Source organism: Rhinolophus hipposideros (assembly GCF_964194185.1).
Source record: "Rhinolophus hipposideros genome assembly, chromosome: 6".
In the NCBI taxonomy this organism is placed as follows: domain Eukaryota; kingdom Metazoa; phylum Chordata; class Mammalia; order Chiroptera; family Rhinolophidae; genus Rhinolophus; species Rhinolophus hipposideros.
This window is the reverse complement of record NC_138052.1, coordinates 43,923,722-43,943,475: the sequence shown is the minus strand read 5'-3', so window position 1 is coordinate 43,943,475 and position 19,754 is coordinate 43,923,722. Positions and strand designations below refer to the sequence as shown.

At 35.3% G+C, this 19,754-nt stretch overlaps 1 protein-coding gene across 1 annotated transcript in view; it reads left to right on the top strand.

The window, feature by feature from the left end:
- The window catches only part of SCN9A (sodium voltage-gated channel alpha subunit 9), a 126,653-nt gene that overhangs the window by 59,559 nt on the left and 47,340 nt on the right, over positions 1-19,754 (top strand). Inside the window, exons 6-12 of the mRNA XM_081051446.1 lie at positions 706-797; positions 1,801-2,001; positions 9,989-10,052; positions 11,292-11,433; positions 13,498-13,704; positions 15,261-15,548; positions 17,381-17,752. Of these exons, the coding sequence (XP_080907572.1) occupies positions 706-797; positions 1,801-2,001; positions 9,989-10,052; positions 11,292-11,433; positions 13,498-13,704; positions 15,261-15,548; positions 17,381-17,752 (1,366 nt within the window). The remainder of the gene's footprint in view (positions 1-705; positions 798-1,800; positions 2,002-9,988; positions 10,053-11,291; positions 11,434-13,497; positions 13,705-15,260; positions 15,549-17,380; positions 17,753-19,754) is intronic.

Sequence of the window (19,754 nt, the reverse complement as noted above, 5' to 3'; positions counted from 1 at the left end):
CTGCAGTCCCACCTACCACCTGCTGATAGGACAACAGGGCTATCAGCAGTTTGACAACAGTGTCAAACAGGGCTGCCTCTTCTCAGGGGGCTCTCCTTTTGTATTGAGATAGAATTTATATACCATATAATTTACTTTTTTTAAATATAAAATTCAGTGTTTTTTAGTATGTTCCCAAAGTTGTGCAACCATCCTTACTCTCTAATTCAAGAATATTTTCATCACCCCAAAAAACAGTCACTTCCATTCCCTCCTCCCATGAGTCCCAGGCTGGAAACCACTCATCTATGTTTTGTCTCTATGGGTCTGTCAATGCTAGACATTTAATGTGAATGCAATCATACGGGACGTGGCCTTTTGTGTCTGGCTTCTTTCAACTGTCATACAGTTTTCAAGGTTTGCCACGGATGTTTTATAGGATTATTAAATACCTATATTACCAGAAGGCCAAGGTCTAATAATTGAAGCCTGTAATTGTTTATTTAAGCATTTAAGTATATGAAATAATTTTAATAATATATTTGTATTTTGCTCACATCAACTGAGTCAAATCAAATTAAATTAAATTAATTATGATAGGGAAAAAAAGACTTGCAGAAGTCTTTAAATAAGATGTTCCAAATGTTGGAAATACCTTGACTAAAGGCACAGGTAAGTATCATAGACTCTATCTAAATTCTGAATAACTCTGATTTAATTCTACAGGTATTTAACAGAATTTGTAAACCTAGGCAATCTTTCAGCTCTTCGAACTTTCAGAGTGTTGAGAGCTTTGAAAACTATTTCTGTAATCCCAGGTAAGAAGTGACTGGTGTGAAGCATTAGGCCACTCATAACTCCAACTATTTGGGAGTTGTTCTTTGTTTGTTTGTGTGTGTGTTGTCATTGTGTTTGTGTGTGAACTCCCTATTACAGATATGTGACAGAGTTTGTGGACCTGGGCAATGTCTCAGCGTTGAGAACATTCAGAGTTCTCCGAGCACTGAAAACAATTTCAGTCATTCCAGGTGAGAGTGGGGTTAAACACCGGGGCTGACTTTGATCATTTGGAAGAAAGACAAGAAAAGCTTTCTCTTATGCAATTTTAATTAAATTAAATTTCTTATGTTTTTCAGAATCCTTATTAAAAGTCAGCCTTTGAGTTTAATCAGTTGCATGGATGTTAGAAGATGAAGATGGCCGTTTGGCTCACATCTCAACTTGAAATTTTCCCTCCTGTCTAACAGTTCTTTTTCCATTTTGCTTATTCAGGAATGAAAATTTCAGTTTGTTTTAATTGCTTTTCATATAGTTAAGAAAAGAGAGAAAATATATTAGCATGAAGGTATTGCATGACATATTTTTTTTAATCTTTCCTTGACAAACCATTTCTTAACCGAAAATTAGTAAATTGTCACTGTGTGCTGCAATGCGGCCTCTTCTTTGATTTAGTGTCATTATAGGGAGATGGTTTGTTTGACAAGCATTTCCTGAACTGGCACTTTTAAAAGTTACTTTTTACAAGTGAGTGTGGATATGGTTTGGGCAACCAAATTATTCATTTTGACAATTTGGTTATTCTTTGGAAATATTTTACAATTTTCAATCATTTGCTATATGTAATATACATATGTATTTAAATAAAATAAATGTGAAACAACCAATCCGCCCTTTGACCTAGTGGGCTTTTTTTTTTAATTAGGTTTTTCAAGGTCATTGATTTGATATAGTGCATGCATTTCTAGGAAAGCTTGTGTTTATGTTTGTTTCTCATTCAGAGGCTTTATTTCATTATGGACACCTTTTTTACCCCGTCTTCAGGCCTGAAGACCATTGTAGGGGCCTTGATCCAGTCTGTGAAGAAGCTCTCAGATGTCATGATCCTGACTGTGTTCTGTCTGAGCGTGTTCGCGCTGATCGGGCTGCAGCTCTTCATGGGCAACCTGAAGCACAAGTGTATGCAGTCTTCACATGAAATTAATGCGACCATACGAGATATGGCTGAAGAAGAATACTATAGAAGTAAGACTATCTCTACAGTTGTTAATAAGTTGAAATAAGGCTAAAAGCGTTGATCTCCTTTAGCAATGAAATGTTGCTTTCATTTTAATTATTTAAAAATTATTCAACTATGTAGAAAGTTGCTGCAGTATGGATTTGGATCATGCTAATTTTTTTATAAATCTCCCTTGTTCTAACCTTTCTAGCAGCCCTGGTATTAGAAACATGAGATATTTCCATAATTCTCCATTTCTGTAAGATAAAAAAGAATAAATTTGCTCTAGAGAAATAAATTTAACTATGACCTATTGCTATTAACCATTACATTCCATCATAAAATATAAACTATAGTTTTATTGTGTAATTCATACTGATGTTTATAGGGTAATTTATTATATCATAATATAATCATATTTTACATGTATATTATACTTATAACTATAATATAACATGACATACTTATGTTAACCATAATATAATTGTAATATTAATTATCACATATTAAAATGTCTCAATAATATTTCTAAAGATTTGTTTAAAGTACAATAGTTTACTCAGATTTATCAACACTATCTTTATATTATAACCAATTGTGAGTTTCACAGTTCTTTCTAATGACTTTCCTCAATCTAGCTAACCCATCACATCAAAGTTTAATTCATCAGAACTAGTTCTGTAGGTACTTTATGAGATGATCTGTACACATAGTCTCAGACATCTGCTTAATTCACAAGTATATTTTAGAGTATGTTACAGAAAGCATGAACTGCATGTTTCCTGAACGATTATCTCCTAACACCATTTCTTTCACCAAAGCTGTTGATAAGTTTGGGTGAGAATGAGATCAGGCAAGATTGTGCTTTCTGTCTAACACCTGCAAAGTGTCTGTGTGATGTTGCCCACATGAAACCACAAATCCTAACAGTTAATTAGATCCAGAGGTGGGGTGGAAATCAAGAAACTTTTCAAATGTATGTACCTGTGACAAGGAAATCAGGAAGGAAAAGTCAGAATTCTCCTTGGATAATAAAGAATTGTATACACCATTTTTTTTTTTTTTTACTTTACTAAATGTGTACTTTCCACTCACTGGGGAACATAAAAGCAAATAAAACCTAGTTACTGTAGTTAAATACTGTAAATAAAGAAAAATTTTTAAAAGCCTAAGACAAAAAAAAAAACACGAATGTTTTCAAGTAAAATATTTAATGTAAATTTTTTTACTACCAGCTTTTGCTGAGGGATTTAGCATATTTTTCCTTTCTTTTATCTTTACTTATTTTTTCAGTTTCTGATTTTATTAATATGACCTTAAATTATATTTTCAATTTCCAAAGAATTTTATTCCTTAGTTTATATGCCATGAAACTAATATAACTTGTGGGTAATTATTGACATTCACATTCTGTTTTGTGAATCAATTTACAACTTTTCTTTCAGCTTAACTTTTTAACTAGGATCACTACTGATCTTTTTATTCTAATTCTTGGTTCCATTACTGAGTTTGTAGTTTGAATGATTTTTTTAACCTTCTGGAGTTGTTTCAAGCATTTTTTTTTTTCAAAAAGAGTAGAAGGAGCCCTTGAATTTTGCAGTGTGCCTTTATATTGCCTTTATATGTGAGTAACAGCTTAGCTAACATTGAAATTTTATTCCATAATCGTTTCCCTCAATTCTGTACAGTATTATTGATTTTCTCCTGAAATATAGTTTTAGAGAGGAGATGTTTGTGTCAAGTTTATCTATGGTTTCCTACCTGTTTTCTTTGTTATAGAAAATGGGTCCTACTGTAATATTTATTCAGGCATTTATTTATCGCCATGTGTTTATTAAGTACCTCTTTGGAGCTATAGAAATGAAAATGATAGCCTCAGCCTCTGCTTTCACAGAGCTTATATTCTAGTGGGAATCAGATTAAAACTAGGAGAACAGACAACTAGACAAAAAGTGTTGCAAGTTTTAATAAATGCTGTGCAAAGAAAATAAATCTCAGGGGCTGAGATACCAATTAAATGATAAAAGCTCTCTGAAGAGGTGACCTTTAGGAGGAAATCTGAAGGATAATAAAAAGCCATTAAATAGTGCCAATGTGGGTGGGAGTGTGTGTATGATGGCTGCTGCTTGAGTTAGAAGGAATAGCATATGGAAAGATCCTAGAGAATTCCGTGTTCACAGAATGGAAAAAACAGTGGTATGGTTAGACTTGAGCAAGGGAGAGACAGAATGGCAACAGAAAGTAAGAAAGAAAAAAAAGACAGAGTCATATCATGAAGGATGTTTTAGCCCATGGCAGAGAGTTTGAATTTTATTTTAAATGCTGTGATTTTAATCAGTTTGTAGAGCACTGCCATATGTTTGGGCAAGAACTGCCACATAATTGAGCAAAGGTGCATGGTAGATTGGAATAAGGAAGACCAGTTAGAATGATGTTTCTGTCATCCAAATAAGAGAAGATTGTGGCTTTGTCTAGAGTGCTGATAGGAAGTGAAGAGAAAAGAGAGTTCAAGATAAAATCTAAGAGCTTGCTGATGGATTAAAGAAGAGCAGAGGGCTTAAGGATGTCTTCTAGGTTTCTGGCTACAGTAACTGAATAGGTGGCGACGGGAAATGAGGGAAATGTGGGCAGGTTAGTAGAGAAAAGTCACTATTAAACTTTCAAAATCGAGATGTCACTGGGACATCCAAGAGGAGATATTAAGTAAACAACTGGAGATTAAAGCATAGAGATAGAGGAACTGCCTGGTTTGAAAATATATATATTTTGAAGTAATCAGCAAAAAGAAAGGGCACGTAAAGACATACATAGGTCCTTCTGAAAAATCCTAATGCTTGTAAGTAGCTAGAGAATGGGCAACCTGGTGTTCAAAGTAGGTTTGACGTTTAGAAGATGCTCAACTCCACAACCCTAATGTCTAAAAAGCAGGTAGAGAGAACCCAGAAAAAGACAAAGAAGGATCAGCCCATAAAGAAGCAGCATACAAAAATATAAATAGTGAGGCCAAGAGAAGAAAGTATGTTGAAAAAAAAAAAAAGGAGTGCTTGTGTTGAAGAACGCCACAAGATCAAGGATAAAGGATGATGAAGTTAGAGAAATATACATTAGCTGAAACATCATGGAAGTCACCAGAGACATTCATGAGAAAACTTTAGTGAAGTAGTAGGTTTAGTGGAGCATAAGGTTGGACTATGGTAGTGATGGTGTGAAAAAGACATCAGATAGAAGAGAAGATAGTAGGTTCAGACAATTTTTCCAAGAAATTTGGCTGTAAAGGGAAGCAGAAAAATGGGGGAAATAGCTGCTATTCTTTTAAAGGAAAGATTTGATAGGAATGTTTTCTCAGTGATAAAAATGAGTGAATAGTAAAATATGGATTAATAATTCAAGAATTCAATTTTTGAATTCTTGAATTCAAGAATTCAAAATATGGATTCAATAGTTGACAAGGGAGAAGTCGATTCCTTGATAAAAATGGAAGAGCAATGGGGAGAGACATGTCTCTCCACCATGGAAGCAGGAGGAAAGATGGACGAGTAGGCTATCAGAAGAGGATTAAGTTAAATCTAGTGGCTTTATTTCCTCAGAAAAATGTGAGATGAGATCATTGGCTGGGAGTGGAATTCTGCGGGTTTTAGGAGAATGCACTATGTGATCATTTTAGGTAATGGCACAAGTAGTCTCTTTTGAATGTCAATTGATATTGCGGATCATTTATTTAAAATATAATCACTCACTTGGGTGTGAGGGTTTGTCGAATAATATTCAGGTACTTGGGGGCAAGTATGGAGAAAGTGGATGCTAGATTATGTATAAGATTTGGATTCTGCCAGGTTAGTATGATAGACTGAGAGAAATGCATGGAAGTTGAGGAAACTGTAAAAGAATGATGATAATGAGTGCCTGGATTCTAAACTGGACAAATGGTGAAGTAAATGAATTGGAATTCTTGATGATATCTAAGAAATGTAATGGTAAAAACAACCTACACACAAAGCCTGAACGTATTCTAAAAGTGTTTTCTGTTGCTAACAGCAGAGCCTCTTTGGAGGTGCTGTTTAAATTCGCTATCAAATAAATGAGCTCATCGGCTAGCCTCATGTTTATAAATACACAATTTATAGATTTTCCTTGGTGCTAAGGACTGTCTACTTTGATATCACCCTTCTCGCTACTGCAGTTTATAGCTAAAATTTTAGTAACTATTGTGCATTAATATGCTGCAGTTCTTGGGGATAAAGAGGGATAGCTTTTTACTCCTATTTTCTGAGTTTTAGACAGTTAATAGAAAAGTTTTTGGAAAAACCGCAGCACTGGTCTACACTACTGCCAAGGCTGTTCTTGTCTCCTTCATCCAGACTTTTTTCTCCTGGGGACGAAATCTCCCAGAATGCAGTGTGTCACATGCAGGCACTCAGACTCTACCTTATGCCCTGCACTAGTTTTCTCAGAGTTGATTTATTATTGCTCCTTGGTTGAGGAATAAACCCTTGTCTCTGAAAGCCCAAGCCATACATTATTGCTCAAGCTGTCTTTCTGAGCCAGGTCAGCTAAAACTAATCGTGGAATGTTTGGGTCACCAATTAGGTTTCACCATTCTATTCCATTAGCCTTGACATTAATAGAAAATTTTCCTGGAATCTACACTAGATTAAATATCCGTTCCAGATTTTTCTTGTGTGAATTTGGTAATTTCTATTTTTCCCTATGTGTATTTTACTGTGGAATTGAGACATCCATTACCACCCACGACCTTTGCCATTATACTGCATTACATTTATTTAACAGCTTTATGGAGAAATAATTCACATACCATAAAATCCCCCCTTTAATGTGTTCTTTAGTGTATTCACAGAGTTGTGCAACCATCACCACTCTCTAATTTTAGAGTAGTTTCATCTTCCTCAAAAGAAACCCTGCACTCATTGTCAGTCACTCCTCATCCCCTGCTTCCCCCAGTCCCTGACACCACTAATCTACTTTCTGTCTCTATGGACTTACCTATTCTGAACATTTCATGTAAATGAAATCATACAATATGTGGCCTTTTGTGTCTGGCTTCTTTCATTTAGCATGTTTTCAAGTTTTATCCATGTAGCATGTAGCAGTAATGCATTCCTTTCTATTGCTAAATAATATTCCATTGTATGCATAAACTACATTTTGTTTATTCATTCATTAGCTGATGGATGTCTGGCTTTATTCCAGCTTTTGACTGTTGTGAATAATGCTGCTATGGACATTTGTGTGGAAGTTTTATTGTGGACATATGTTTTCTTTTCTCTGCATTACATTTTCCATTTACATGTTACCCTTCAATTCTCTTGAGGCTAACTAGCCTAATAATTTCAGGCTAGTTATATAGGAATTATTTAAAGTGTTCCACAAGACCAGAGTGAGCTATTGCTTTACTTTTAATCATTCTTGTACTGAAATGAGTGTTAGCCTGCAGACTGCTAATACAGACACCTCTACAGCCCGTTCTTACACAGCAGCTCCTCGGTGATTGGTAAACATGAACCAGTATAACTTTAAATGATAATTCTAAAGCAATACTTTCATAATAAAGTAATCCTTTCATAATAAAAATATGGAGGTTTATGTATAAAAAATTGCATCTTAACCTCCTCCGTTCTCATTCTATCATGCCCACCCACTCTGAGGCACAGAATTTTCTTTTTTTAAGTTGTTCAAACACATTCTCACTTAAATTTTCACCTCAAACTAAGAGGCTTTATTATTTTATTTACTATGTACAATTCTAAGAATTGTACATTCTATATGACACAAAGTGGTGATGTGTAAGGTAGTTAGTCTTATATGAAATTGTTTAATAATAACAGCCGCTGTTATTATTTGAGTAGCTGTGCAGAATGTGAGGATCACTGTGTAAGGTGCTTGCCATGCAATATCCTATTTACTCTATATCACAACTCCACAGAATAGGGATGCTTATCCACATTTTACAGATGCAGTAACTAAATCTTCAAGTGGTAAGATAATTTACTTACATAGGAAGGAGTAGAAACAACATTCAAATCCAAGTATATCTGACTTCAAAGCTTTTCTTCCTTTATTACTCCAAAAGCCTCCTAATAATTACATCTTTATTCCTTTGACTTGAGCCAAATATGAAGTTGGACCCTTACTAAAAGGAATGAATTTTTTCAGTTGGAACAGCTGTCTCTCTAAGGAATAAGCCTTAATAGTTAATGGGTTTACACCTGAAAATAGGCACAAATGGTATCATGAAAGGGGAAAGTGTGCATTTATTTCACTTCCATATTCTCAACATCCAGAACTTAGTAAGTCCTAAATAAATGTTTATTGGTGAATAAACAATGAGAGAATTTCAGAAAACAAATTTTGTTCCTTTACAGTGTTGTCTTGCTGATTCCACCTCTTCTGGAGTGCTTTGGGGAACAGTAGGGCGCTCCTTTCCTTTGCCTTCCCTTCCCTTCCATAACTACACTTTCTGTCTGGGTTAACACATCAAGTCCTGTCAAGTCCACCTACTTGATGATGACTCTCATCTTTATATCTCCATCCTTAATAACTACTGACTTCAAGACTTTCGTATAAATCCAATCACTTACTTGGCAAATATAGTTTAATACCTAATAATCATCTCAAACTAAGAACAGCTGAAACAGACCTCCTGGTTTTTCTCTAGGCCATTTCTTGCCCCAGTCTTCCTCATCTCAGTACCTGGCACCACCATCTTACCAGTTGATACAACCTTTTCTACACACCCCACACACACTCCATCAGCAAATCATGTCCACTCTATTTCCATCCCCTTCTCTCCATATTCACAGTTATTCTCTGAATTGTAGCCATGGCACCTCTCACTGTAGTCACTTAACTGGTATCCCTGCTTTTGCACTTGCTCTCCTATGTAGTCCAGCGTCCACAAAACACCCACAGTGACATTTTAAAATATTACTTATTGTCTCATATCTCTATATTCCACTTCGATTACTTCTTTTTTTTATTAAAGTTTATTAGGGTGACAATTGTTAGTAAAGTTACATAGGTTTCAGGTGTACAATTCTGTAATGCACCATCTATATATCTCGTTGTGTGTTCACCACCCAGAGTCAGTTCTCCTTCCATCACCATATATTTGATCCCCCTTACCCTCATCTACCACCCTCCTCCCCCCTTACCCTCTGGTAACCACTAAACTATTGTCTGTGTCTATGAGGTTTTGTTTCTTCATTTGTTTGTCTTGTTCTTTTGTTGTTTTCAGTTTTATATACCACATATCAATGAAATCATACAGTTCTTGACTTTTTCTGCGTGATTCATTTCACTTCGCATAATAATCTCACTTCCCACTTCTATTACTTCTAGTCATACTGAAAATCCAAACTCCTTTCCATGACATGCAAAGCTGCACGTGACCTGGCCCCTACCCACCGCTGCCACCACAGTCCTCCCCACACTGCACTGTAGCCACGCTGACCATCTCGCTGTTTCTTTCATACACCAAGCTCATGTCTACCTCAGGGCCTTTGCCTTTGCTCTTTACCCTGCCGAGATTATCCTGTCGCCAGTGTCTGAGAAAGGCTGGTTTCTCCATGGAGCTTAGGTCTCTGTTCAAATGTCATCTCTTTAAAAAGGCCTTCTCTAACCACATTATTTCACATTGTGTTTATTTATTTTCTTTATGGCATTTATCACTATCTGAAAACACCTTGTGCATTTATTTATTTACTTCAGTGTTTTTCTCCATCCCTAAACTCCACCCTTACCTAAACATAAAGAAAGCTTTATAAAACTAATGACCTTCTTGTCATGTTTATCATTGGATTCACTGCCTGGCCCATAAGAGGTTACCAATAAATATTTAAGGGAGAATATATGAGAATATAATAAATAAATGAACGCACATTGCCTGAGATCAAGCCTAAATGTTGTGAATATGTCTATGTTGATTAACTTACCTGCTGTATCACTATTAAAGCTTACCTTCCATAACCTTATATTGTTTGATTTCTTCCTAAACAGAATATTTTTATTACTTGGAGGGATCTAAAGATGCTCTCCTTTGTGGTTTCAGCACAGACTCAGGGTATGTAACACTTGTTTTTAGTCTAAAGGCTGCCAAAAAGGAAAAAAAAAAAAAAAACTATCAGTTTATTGATAAAAACCTTTGATTCTGTATTGTTTTCATATATTTCATGGCATTATTTAACTAATTCTATCCCACAGTGAGTCCAGGCTTCATAACATTCATAGTTACTGTGTACCTTTGAAATGAAGACATAGAGGTAGTACTTGAATTAAAACAAGATACATGTTACATAAATCTTAAAAAAAAATAAATCCCACCAAAAGTGTCTTAGATAGTTTCCAGCCTTTCTTTCTTAAAAGAAGTGACAAAATCAATTTTTCTTTCCATCCATATTCGACTCATTCTTCAGTCAAGTATGACTCTAATTATAGTTGACTGAATGCAGTATCAGTTTGGCCACTCTAAATAAAAGGACCCCATAGACTTGGTAAAGATGCTTTAAGAATCTCGTATTAATATCAATACCCATCTTGCTGTTTCTCCTGTACACCAAATTCATTCTGCTGCAGGGCCTTTGTTCCTGCTCTCCCCCCACGCAGATATCTCTTCACTGGGTTCTGTGTATACAGGGAACATCAAAATAAACAAGATAAGTTTGCTGCTCCCAATGATTCCTCAGATCACTGTGTTTGTTTGGCATCATAGATACCACTCCACTTATAAAGAAAAAAATCTTAAAGCTACAAATCTTTATGAACTTACACAATTGCTGTATTTTGACATACTTGATTCTAATTCACTGCAAAAATAATTTGGGGAAACACATTTTTGTTAGCGTCCTATATGTCAATTTTTATGGATACAAGAACGATTATAGTGACATCTGGTGAACACTTCCAAGTTTTCATAGTGATGATGATGATGATGATACTAATACCAGCTATCATTTATTAAATACTGTTTGTGTGCACAAACGAGGCGAGGTAATTTGCATACATGATCTTCTTTAAACTTAATAACAATCTTAACCTTTTGAGATAGGTGCTATTATCTTGTTTTCAAAGAAGAAGGGCTCCAGGCCTTGGAGAACTTAAGTAATTTGACAAAGTCACCAACTAGAGAATAGCAGGGGTGGGACTCAACCCCCGTTATTCCTGACTCCAAATAATGGGTTCTTAATCATTATTCAATATTGTCCCTCTAGAAAAAGAACCTTGAGTTTCCCAGTTTTTTGTAGTACTATTTAGCTTGCATCCTGAAGGCACTCTGACTTGTGATATTCTTTTTTGCATGTAGTCAGTGCCCAGAAGGGTACAAATGTGTGAAAGCAGGCAGAAACCCCGACTATGGCTACACAAGCTTTGACACTTTCGGCTGGGCCTTCTTAGCCTTGTTTCGGCTAATGACCCAGGATTACTGGGAGAACCTTTACCAACAGGTGAGTGCCAAGAGAAACATTCATTGCTTAATATGATGTATAGTCATCACCAGCTTTACATATGAATATGTATATTCAATTTTGAATTGAGAAAACCCTATTATTACTAAAATTAGACATTTTCTACATCTAGCACTATTAGAATAGATAGTTCTTGAATCATAAATTATTTTCTTATCTTTCCTGGGCCTATTTGACCTCTAAATCTCTTTCCCCCCTTGTGAATATAGCTTCCCGTAGGTCCTAAGTAATAGAGGAAATATACTGTAATGTTCTCTCATACCTCTCTTGACACAAACTATGCTTTTCCACACAGGTCTTTCTGTTTGGAGTACCCTAAACGTCAGGCTCTCCTACGCTCATCATGCTTTATTTTTGTAACTCCTCTATACGGTTGTTATGAACTGAATTGTATCCCCCCAAATTCATATGTTGAAATCCTAACTCCCAATACCTTAGAATGACTATATTTGGAGTTAGAGCCTTTACTGAGGTAACTGAATTAAAATGAGTCTGTTAGGGTGGATCCTAATCCAATCTGACTGGTGTTCTCAATGAGAAAGGGAGATTAGGACATTAGAGAGGTACCAGAGAGGCACACACAGAAAATGCCATGTGAGGACTCAGTGAGAAGGTGGCCGTGTGCACGCCAAAGAGAGAGGTCCCAGGAGAAACCATACATGCTGACACTTTAATATGGAACTTGCAGCCTTCAGACCTGTGAGAAATAATTTCTCCTTAAGCTATCTAGTCTGTTGCATGTTGTTATGGCAGCCCTAGCAAACTAATAAAGAATTAAAGATTCAATTCACTTCTCTACATTTTCCTCTCCCAGCTCAGTTGCTGCTTGTTCTAAACTTTTATGCCCTTTGATATTCTCAGGTTATAGCGTGTGTTGCTTGTACTATAATTGTTAATTCACATGGCCATCTCCTCTAACTTGAATGTGTTCCTCTTGGGCCTGTGCACTCTCTCTTTTTACTTACGTGTTCTTAGCACCCAACCCCAAGAGGAAGGAGACCAAAAATGATTCTTCTATATTATAAATAATAGCAAATCACTTTTCTCAGATTGTCATAGATTCTCTTTTTGACTTGTTATAGGTTTATTTAATTTCTGAGAATATTATAAATAACTATAGAAATTATACTTCACAGGAAAAAATACAAATGACTTTTTAAGTATGCAATAAGATACTCACCTTTACTGCAAATTAAAGTGAGAGTGACATACTTTTTTTTTTTTTTTTTTACCTGTCAGAGTGACAAAGATCAAAAAGTAGAGCAAAAGAGAGATACTATCTGACTGAGCTATGTGGAGGCAGATGTTCTCACACATTGCTGGGAACTACAAGAGAGAATAATGTGGGAATTTCTATGAAAATTAAAATCAATATGCCTGTTGACCTAACAATTACACGATGTACTAAGAATTCATCTAACAGAAGACATCGGTAGCAATAGTAACTGATAGAAAAAGGAATTGAGCAAGTAGACATCAGAGATAGGAGAAAGAGACATATTTCCCATCTAATAACTGTACCATTTGAATTTTTTATCCTTTATTATATGTTTAAATATTTAGTAAATGATAATTAAAAACATATAAGATGAATACATAAGTTCATACAATAAAATTATTTCTCTTGTTCAAACATAATACATCATCATTACTAGTTGTTAAAGATAGCATTTTATCAGTATAAGAGACTATAGAAATTATCTGGTCCTGTATTTTGCAAGTGAGCAAAGCAGCTAGTTTCTCAGTAATTTTCAGACTAGGGAAAATTTTCCAGATTATTGTGCTTAATAATAATCAAGAATCATACCTAATTTTAATACAAGTTTAATAGATGGCTATAGCCTTTTTACTGAGAAAGTATGTGTATTAATACTGATTGTTTTCCATGGAGGTATGATTTTAATCACTTTATATTTTGATAACATGACATTTTACAGAACCAGTTTACCCATGCCTAATATGCCATTCAAGTTGAAAGAATTTACAGAAGAAGAAAAAACAAACACTGTGTTATTAAATTGATGATTTCCATTTTTTTCCTAGACACTGCGTGCTGCTGGGAAAACCTACATGATCTTCTTTGTTGTGGTGATTTTCCTGGGCTCTTTTTATCTAATAAACTTGATCCTGGCTGTGGTTGCGATGGCCTATGAAGAACAGAACCAGGCAAACATTGAAGAAGCTAAGCAGAAAGAGTTAGAGTTTCAACAGATGTTAGATCGACTTAAAAAAGAGCAAGAAGAAGCTGAGGTATTGTTATTTGGTTTAAAATTCTTCCTAGAACTAGAAGTGCAAAGGGGAACACCAGAGGCCCCTGTGGTCTATGCTAGGTCTTCCCCAGGGTGATTTTCTTTAATGGATTCCTTCATATAAACTGAATCCTCATTCTCATATGGTCGAAGAAACCAATTCTGGATGGAGTTATAACTGACATGTGAGCCATTCCATCTTCCTCCATAATCAACTCACTCTAATACAGAGAATGTTCGAAGATGTTCCTCCTAAACCCGTTACCCACCATTTCTCAGTGTGTATGGCATTATGGAAAGTCCCAAAACCTGATGGATTTCCCCTAGAACAATTGTACCACAAAGGTTTAGGAAACTTATTTTAATATTCAGTTAACAGATACTCTATGGGTTAGAAATCAAAATGTGCATCCATTTAAAAAAAAAGTTTCAAGGATAAAATGTGAGATATTAAAAAATCATACTTAAGGTTGTGGCCACTTTAGATTAAGTAGCAAATTCTCCTTAATCTTATTTCCCAAGGGTACTTCACTAGAAAAGTTTGAGATTAGTACTAAGAGAACCAAAATTTCAAATATTCTGAAAGAGTCTTAAAACTCGTTTGATAGTTTGACCTAGTTCAATCTATTCAAGGAATCTAAGCTATTGAGGAGAGGGTAGTAACCTGTAATGCAGAGAAACTTTGATTTAGAAAGGTGATCAATGCAGTATCGTAATATTAAAATCAGAAAGCATTTAAATTTTCAAAAATTAGAAAATGGTTAAATAGATTATGATATTTTTGTAACTTGTGTTATTATTCAGCCATAAAATTATGTGTTTTAAGAATATGGCAGGAAAATGTGTTAATATAGTGATGTATTAAATAGTGGGATACAAAATTGAGTATAATATATAAACAATTTCAAAATTATATATATAAAGACTGGAACAATATTAATACTAGTTATTTCTGGGATACAGGATTATGAGTAATTTTAACTATTTTATTGACAATATCTTTATTTTCCAAAATTTTACAAGAATTGTTTGTTTAGTTTTTTTTTTATAAAGGGGTAGGTAGCACTAGGTTATCCTAGGAATTTCCTAGGGAAACCCTAGAAGACTCTTTCATTTTTATGAGATATTATTCTGTAATAATTTTAATTTTCAGACAACTTGTTCTTCATTAAACAATAGAGTGCCTGATTCTTTTGATAATATTGAGTTAATTACCTGAACAAGATATACAAATTTTCTCACCACATGGTTTATGCTTTATGTCTCAGAATTACCTAGTAAAATTTTCACATATGCTATTCAAAATTGCTTTACTATAAATACAGTAATAGTATACAATAGTTGAATTCCAAAGCACAATGGAGCTTTATTACAATGCAGGAGAAGCAATAAATATATGCTTTGTAAGCTCTCTGATCATAATATAAAGAGAGTGACATTACTTCCCATGTAAGGGGCATGATTATGTGCACATAATTCTACTCATGATAGAGAGGAGCCCTGTTATCCTGAATTTTGGAAATGACACACTGAATGTGTGACCTTTGGCTCCAACAGGCAATAGCGATAGCAGCCACTGAATACACAAGTATGGGAAGAAGCCGACTTATGGGCCTCTCGGAGAGTTCTTCTGATACATCCAAGCTAAGCTCTAAAAGTGCTAAGGAAAGAAGAAACAGAAGAAAGAAAAAGAATCAAAAGAAGCTCTCCAGTGGCGAAGAAAAGGGAGATGATGAGAAATTGTCCAAATCAGAATCAGATGAGTGTATCAGGAGAAAAAGTTTCCACCTTGGTGTTGGAGGTCACAGGCGAACACATGAAAAGAGATTGTCTACCCCTAATCAGGTAACAATGACACCATCAAATTCGTATCACCAGAGGTAAGATTCTAGAGCAAAATGTTCCCTTCTGAGGGATAGGATCTCAGGAGAGGGAGTGAGTGACTTCACTAGTATGTTTTTAGCTAAAAACCTATTGATTGTCGACCATTTATGGAAAGAACATAGCGTACGTCGTTTTTCCAGTTAAGTTTGTAAGGAGCTTATAGTTTTGGAATTGTCATGTCTTTTCTGGTAAACAAATTTTCAAAACAAAATATTCATGACAACCATTGTAGAAATGAAGACATTTTTTACACTGTAGATTAACTTTTACATTTTTATTTAGTCTGTTTTATAACGCTGTGTTGGTTAAAAACTAACCTTAGACTAGTTTTGTTTTGTTTTGTTTTTCTCTCATTTCTTCACCACGGTTGGTAATGTATCACCTGAATACCACTCACCTAAGCTGGAAAATCTGGAAACACCTTGACAGCCTCCACTCCCAACTGCATCAGATACCAACATCTAGACCCAAAGTCTGTTATTTCTGATTATGTGGAATTTCTCTTTCCCTTTCTTTCTTTTGCCAATGACACCTCGATATTTCAGGTCTTTCTACCTACAAACCTCCAAGATGAACCATTGCTTCTATTCTCCTTAACCCTATTTTCTATCTCACAACCCCTCCAAATCATTTTTTTTCCTAAATCAAAGCTGTCCCTTTGCTCAAATAAAAAAAAAAAAAAAGTGGTGAATAACTGCTGACTAGAGAACAGGACCCAAAAGTTATCCATGTCATGAATGGCTTTAGCCTCATTTCCCACCCTTCTGTACCTTCGTGTACACTCAGTCCACCATGATTTTTCACTCTTAACCTACATGCCCTGTACTTTCATGCTTTTATTAATTAGCACACATGGTTTTCTCTTAGTGTCATAATTTTCTTCCTTGTTTTCGTCCTGGCATAGTAGTACCATCTATTCTTCACTCATTAGTTCAGGTGCCAGCCATCCCCCCAATTTTCCTTTATCCTCTCCACTGCCCTCAATGAGCTGTTTGGTGCCCCGCTCACAATTACTATCTTTCTCATCTATGTCTTCATTTAAAATCCTAGCTTCTAATAAATACTTAAGTCTGTAAGAACCTATTGGATGAGCATAGAAATAAAAGATAGAGTCCTTGCCTTCAAAGACGTCATAGTTTAGTTAGGGAGACAGAACTTTAATACGTGCAACAACAATAAAAAGATAAATGACAAGGGCAGTCCAAACTAGTTTCAAGGCAAAGACCTTGTTATACTCATTTTCCATTACTCACAATGTTTGCCATTTTATCCTTTACAGAGGGAGCACTGACGTTTATTAAATTAGATACTTTCAAAGAATAGTCATTCTTTTTGGTTTGTGGACACAAATTATCCTGGACATGAGTCATATACGTAAAAGTGACTTTTCCCCCTCTTTGGTATTGGGCAACTTCTTTTCTAAGTTCTAATATTTTATGACTTTGTAATCTCGCTAGTATTAAAAGGTCTTTCTTAAGACACCATAACTGAGCTCTTAATATGTGAGGTGGAGTTGCAAGCAATGGAATGTAAAGAAGCATACAGGATATACCAAATAAATCCAGGGAGTTTAATACTTATGGAACTTTGGGGTTTACACATGAAAATCTAAATAACCAGTATCAATACCAAATTATTTTTAAGTGATATGTTCTTTATAGCAAAGTGAAGGGTACAAAAAGAATGGAGAGGTTGCTCCAGGCCAGAAGAGCAGGGCACTGTACAGCAACAAATTATGCACTTTGATTTTTAGGTGCTTCAGCAGATACATGTCATCTTTTCTTTTTCTGCAGTCACCACTCAGCATTCGTGGTTCCTTGTTTCCTCAAAGGCGCAGCAGCAGAACAAGTCTTTTTAGTTTCAAAGGTCGAGGAAGAGACCTTGGATCTGAGACTGAATTTGCCGATGACGAGCACAGCATTTTCGGAGACACTGAGAGCAGAAGGGGCTCCTTGTTTGTACCCCACAGACCTCGGGAGCGGCGCAGCAGTAACGTCAGTCAGGACAGTAGGTCCCCCCCAGGGCTGCTGGTCAGCGGGAAGATGAACAGTGCCGTGGACTGCAATGGTGTGGTCTCCCTGGTTGATGGACCCTCAGCCCTCATGCTCCCCAATGGACAGCTTCTGCCAGAGGTGATAATAGATAAGGCAACTTCTGATGACAGCGTAAGGACGTTTTAAATAGCTCAGGCATGGCTCGGCCCTTATTCTTGCATTAGTCAGTCTTTCTGCTGGAGGGGCTTTCTCTGGTCCAGTGAATGGCGCTGCAGTTTGCAATATTCTGTCTGTAAAACACACCTTTACCTCATTAACTTAATCCATAGTCTGTGTTCTGCAGACATAGAATTCAACGATAGTTAAAACCCTATTTTTAAAAAATCGAGGTATAATTGATATATAACATTAGTTTCAGGTGTGCAACATAATGATTCGACACATGTTTGGAAAAGGTACTTATCTATTGATATTAAACTTGAAGATTATAAATTATCCCTTTAGAAAATAATTTATAAAAGATATGTATCTGCACAAAAAATTGCAGTGACAATGCTGATCTTATTAGTTGATAATAGACCCCATTTTTGTAAGGAATTTTGGATTATTTGCCACCTTCTGCTATCTTTTTCAAGTCACCACTTAGTACATACCTTATTGGAAGGGATCTTATTTGAGTTGTTAATAACAGTAATAATAAGAGCAAACATAGTATTTACAATATTCCTATGAGGTGATATATTATTATCCCTGTTTTACAAAAGGGAAACTGAGGCACAGAGAAATGAAGCTAATGAGCAGTAGTCCTGAAGTTCAAACGACGACCCTGTGTTTCAGAGTTTGTGCTCTTGACCACCACACTTTGCTCTCTCTCCAATGTGTGGTAGGCTTCTTAATTTGGAAGTGATTTAGAATAGCTGTATTTTTCCCCATTCATCAATAAGACTTACTGTTGTCATTTAAAAAAAACAAACAAACCTCTAGAGTCTATGAATAAAAACATATCAAAACATACACATAAATACAAACATACACACATAAAAACAAAAAGCAACCATTCCAAAACAACAATTTCAAGAGTTTAGGAGTCATTGAGCGGTTAGAGAAAAGGGTCTGATTAGGCTTGAAAGTGAGATCTTTCTGGATTCTGGAGTTTCCAGGTTACCACTTTCGACCACTCACTGTTACACTGCATTACTAGATATCAGCAAAAGTCATTGACTAAACTAATAAGCTTTGAACTCATGCTATTTACTCATGTAGTCATATTTGCTGACCATGTAGTATTTCACGTGAGAATAAAGTTCCATCAAAACCATGGCCACACACATATTTCTGTTTGAATGAATGCATGTGCTTTTAGGTAACATGCGGCCTCTATGCTTGCATGATATAGCTTCAGCCCTGCTGTCAAGGCATTTTTCCTTATCAAACGAGCATGTGAAATTTCTCTGGAATCAGATCTTTGTTGTGTTTTGCTTTTCAATGATGTGTATTATCTTTAAAAGATTATATAAGTTATATCAAATTTGGAGATTGTCATATTTTTAAATAAAATGTTTTCATTGAAAATTTTATTTTTATCACTGAAAAATTAGTATCCGTATAAACATAAAATTAAAACTACAAAATTAGAGGAATTGGTGGATACTTTAAGATTCAATACAAAATGTAAAAACATAATAATGTGACATAATGCACAGTTTGAATGAAAAAAATTGCATGACAATATAAACTTGTCTACATAGACAAGAATTTGTTGATTAAACAAATTCTTGTTTGACTTGGGGTAAAAGAAGTCTCTGCTTCTAGAAAGTCAGAAAGGAGAGGCTATCTGAGAAAATATGATTATAGAGAGTTCTCTATAAAAAGCTACCCGTAGATGTGTTTTTGTGTGTATATATCTGTGAACATGCACATGCATACATACACACATGCACATATTTATGGCTGTGTGTCTGTGTTTTGATATACACACATATATAACTATATCTAAACAACTATGCAAGTTTACAATTCTAGAACTAACATATGAATATATAGGTTTGTAAGTGGAGTGTGTATATATACACATACATACATAAAACACACAAGCAGATATATAAATGGATAGATAAATGTAGAGTTGTATAGTTGTTTGCATGTATATATGTGTGTGTGAGCACAATTGTGT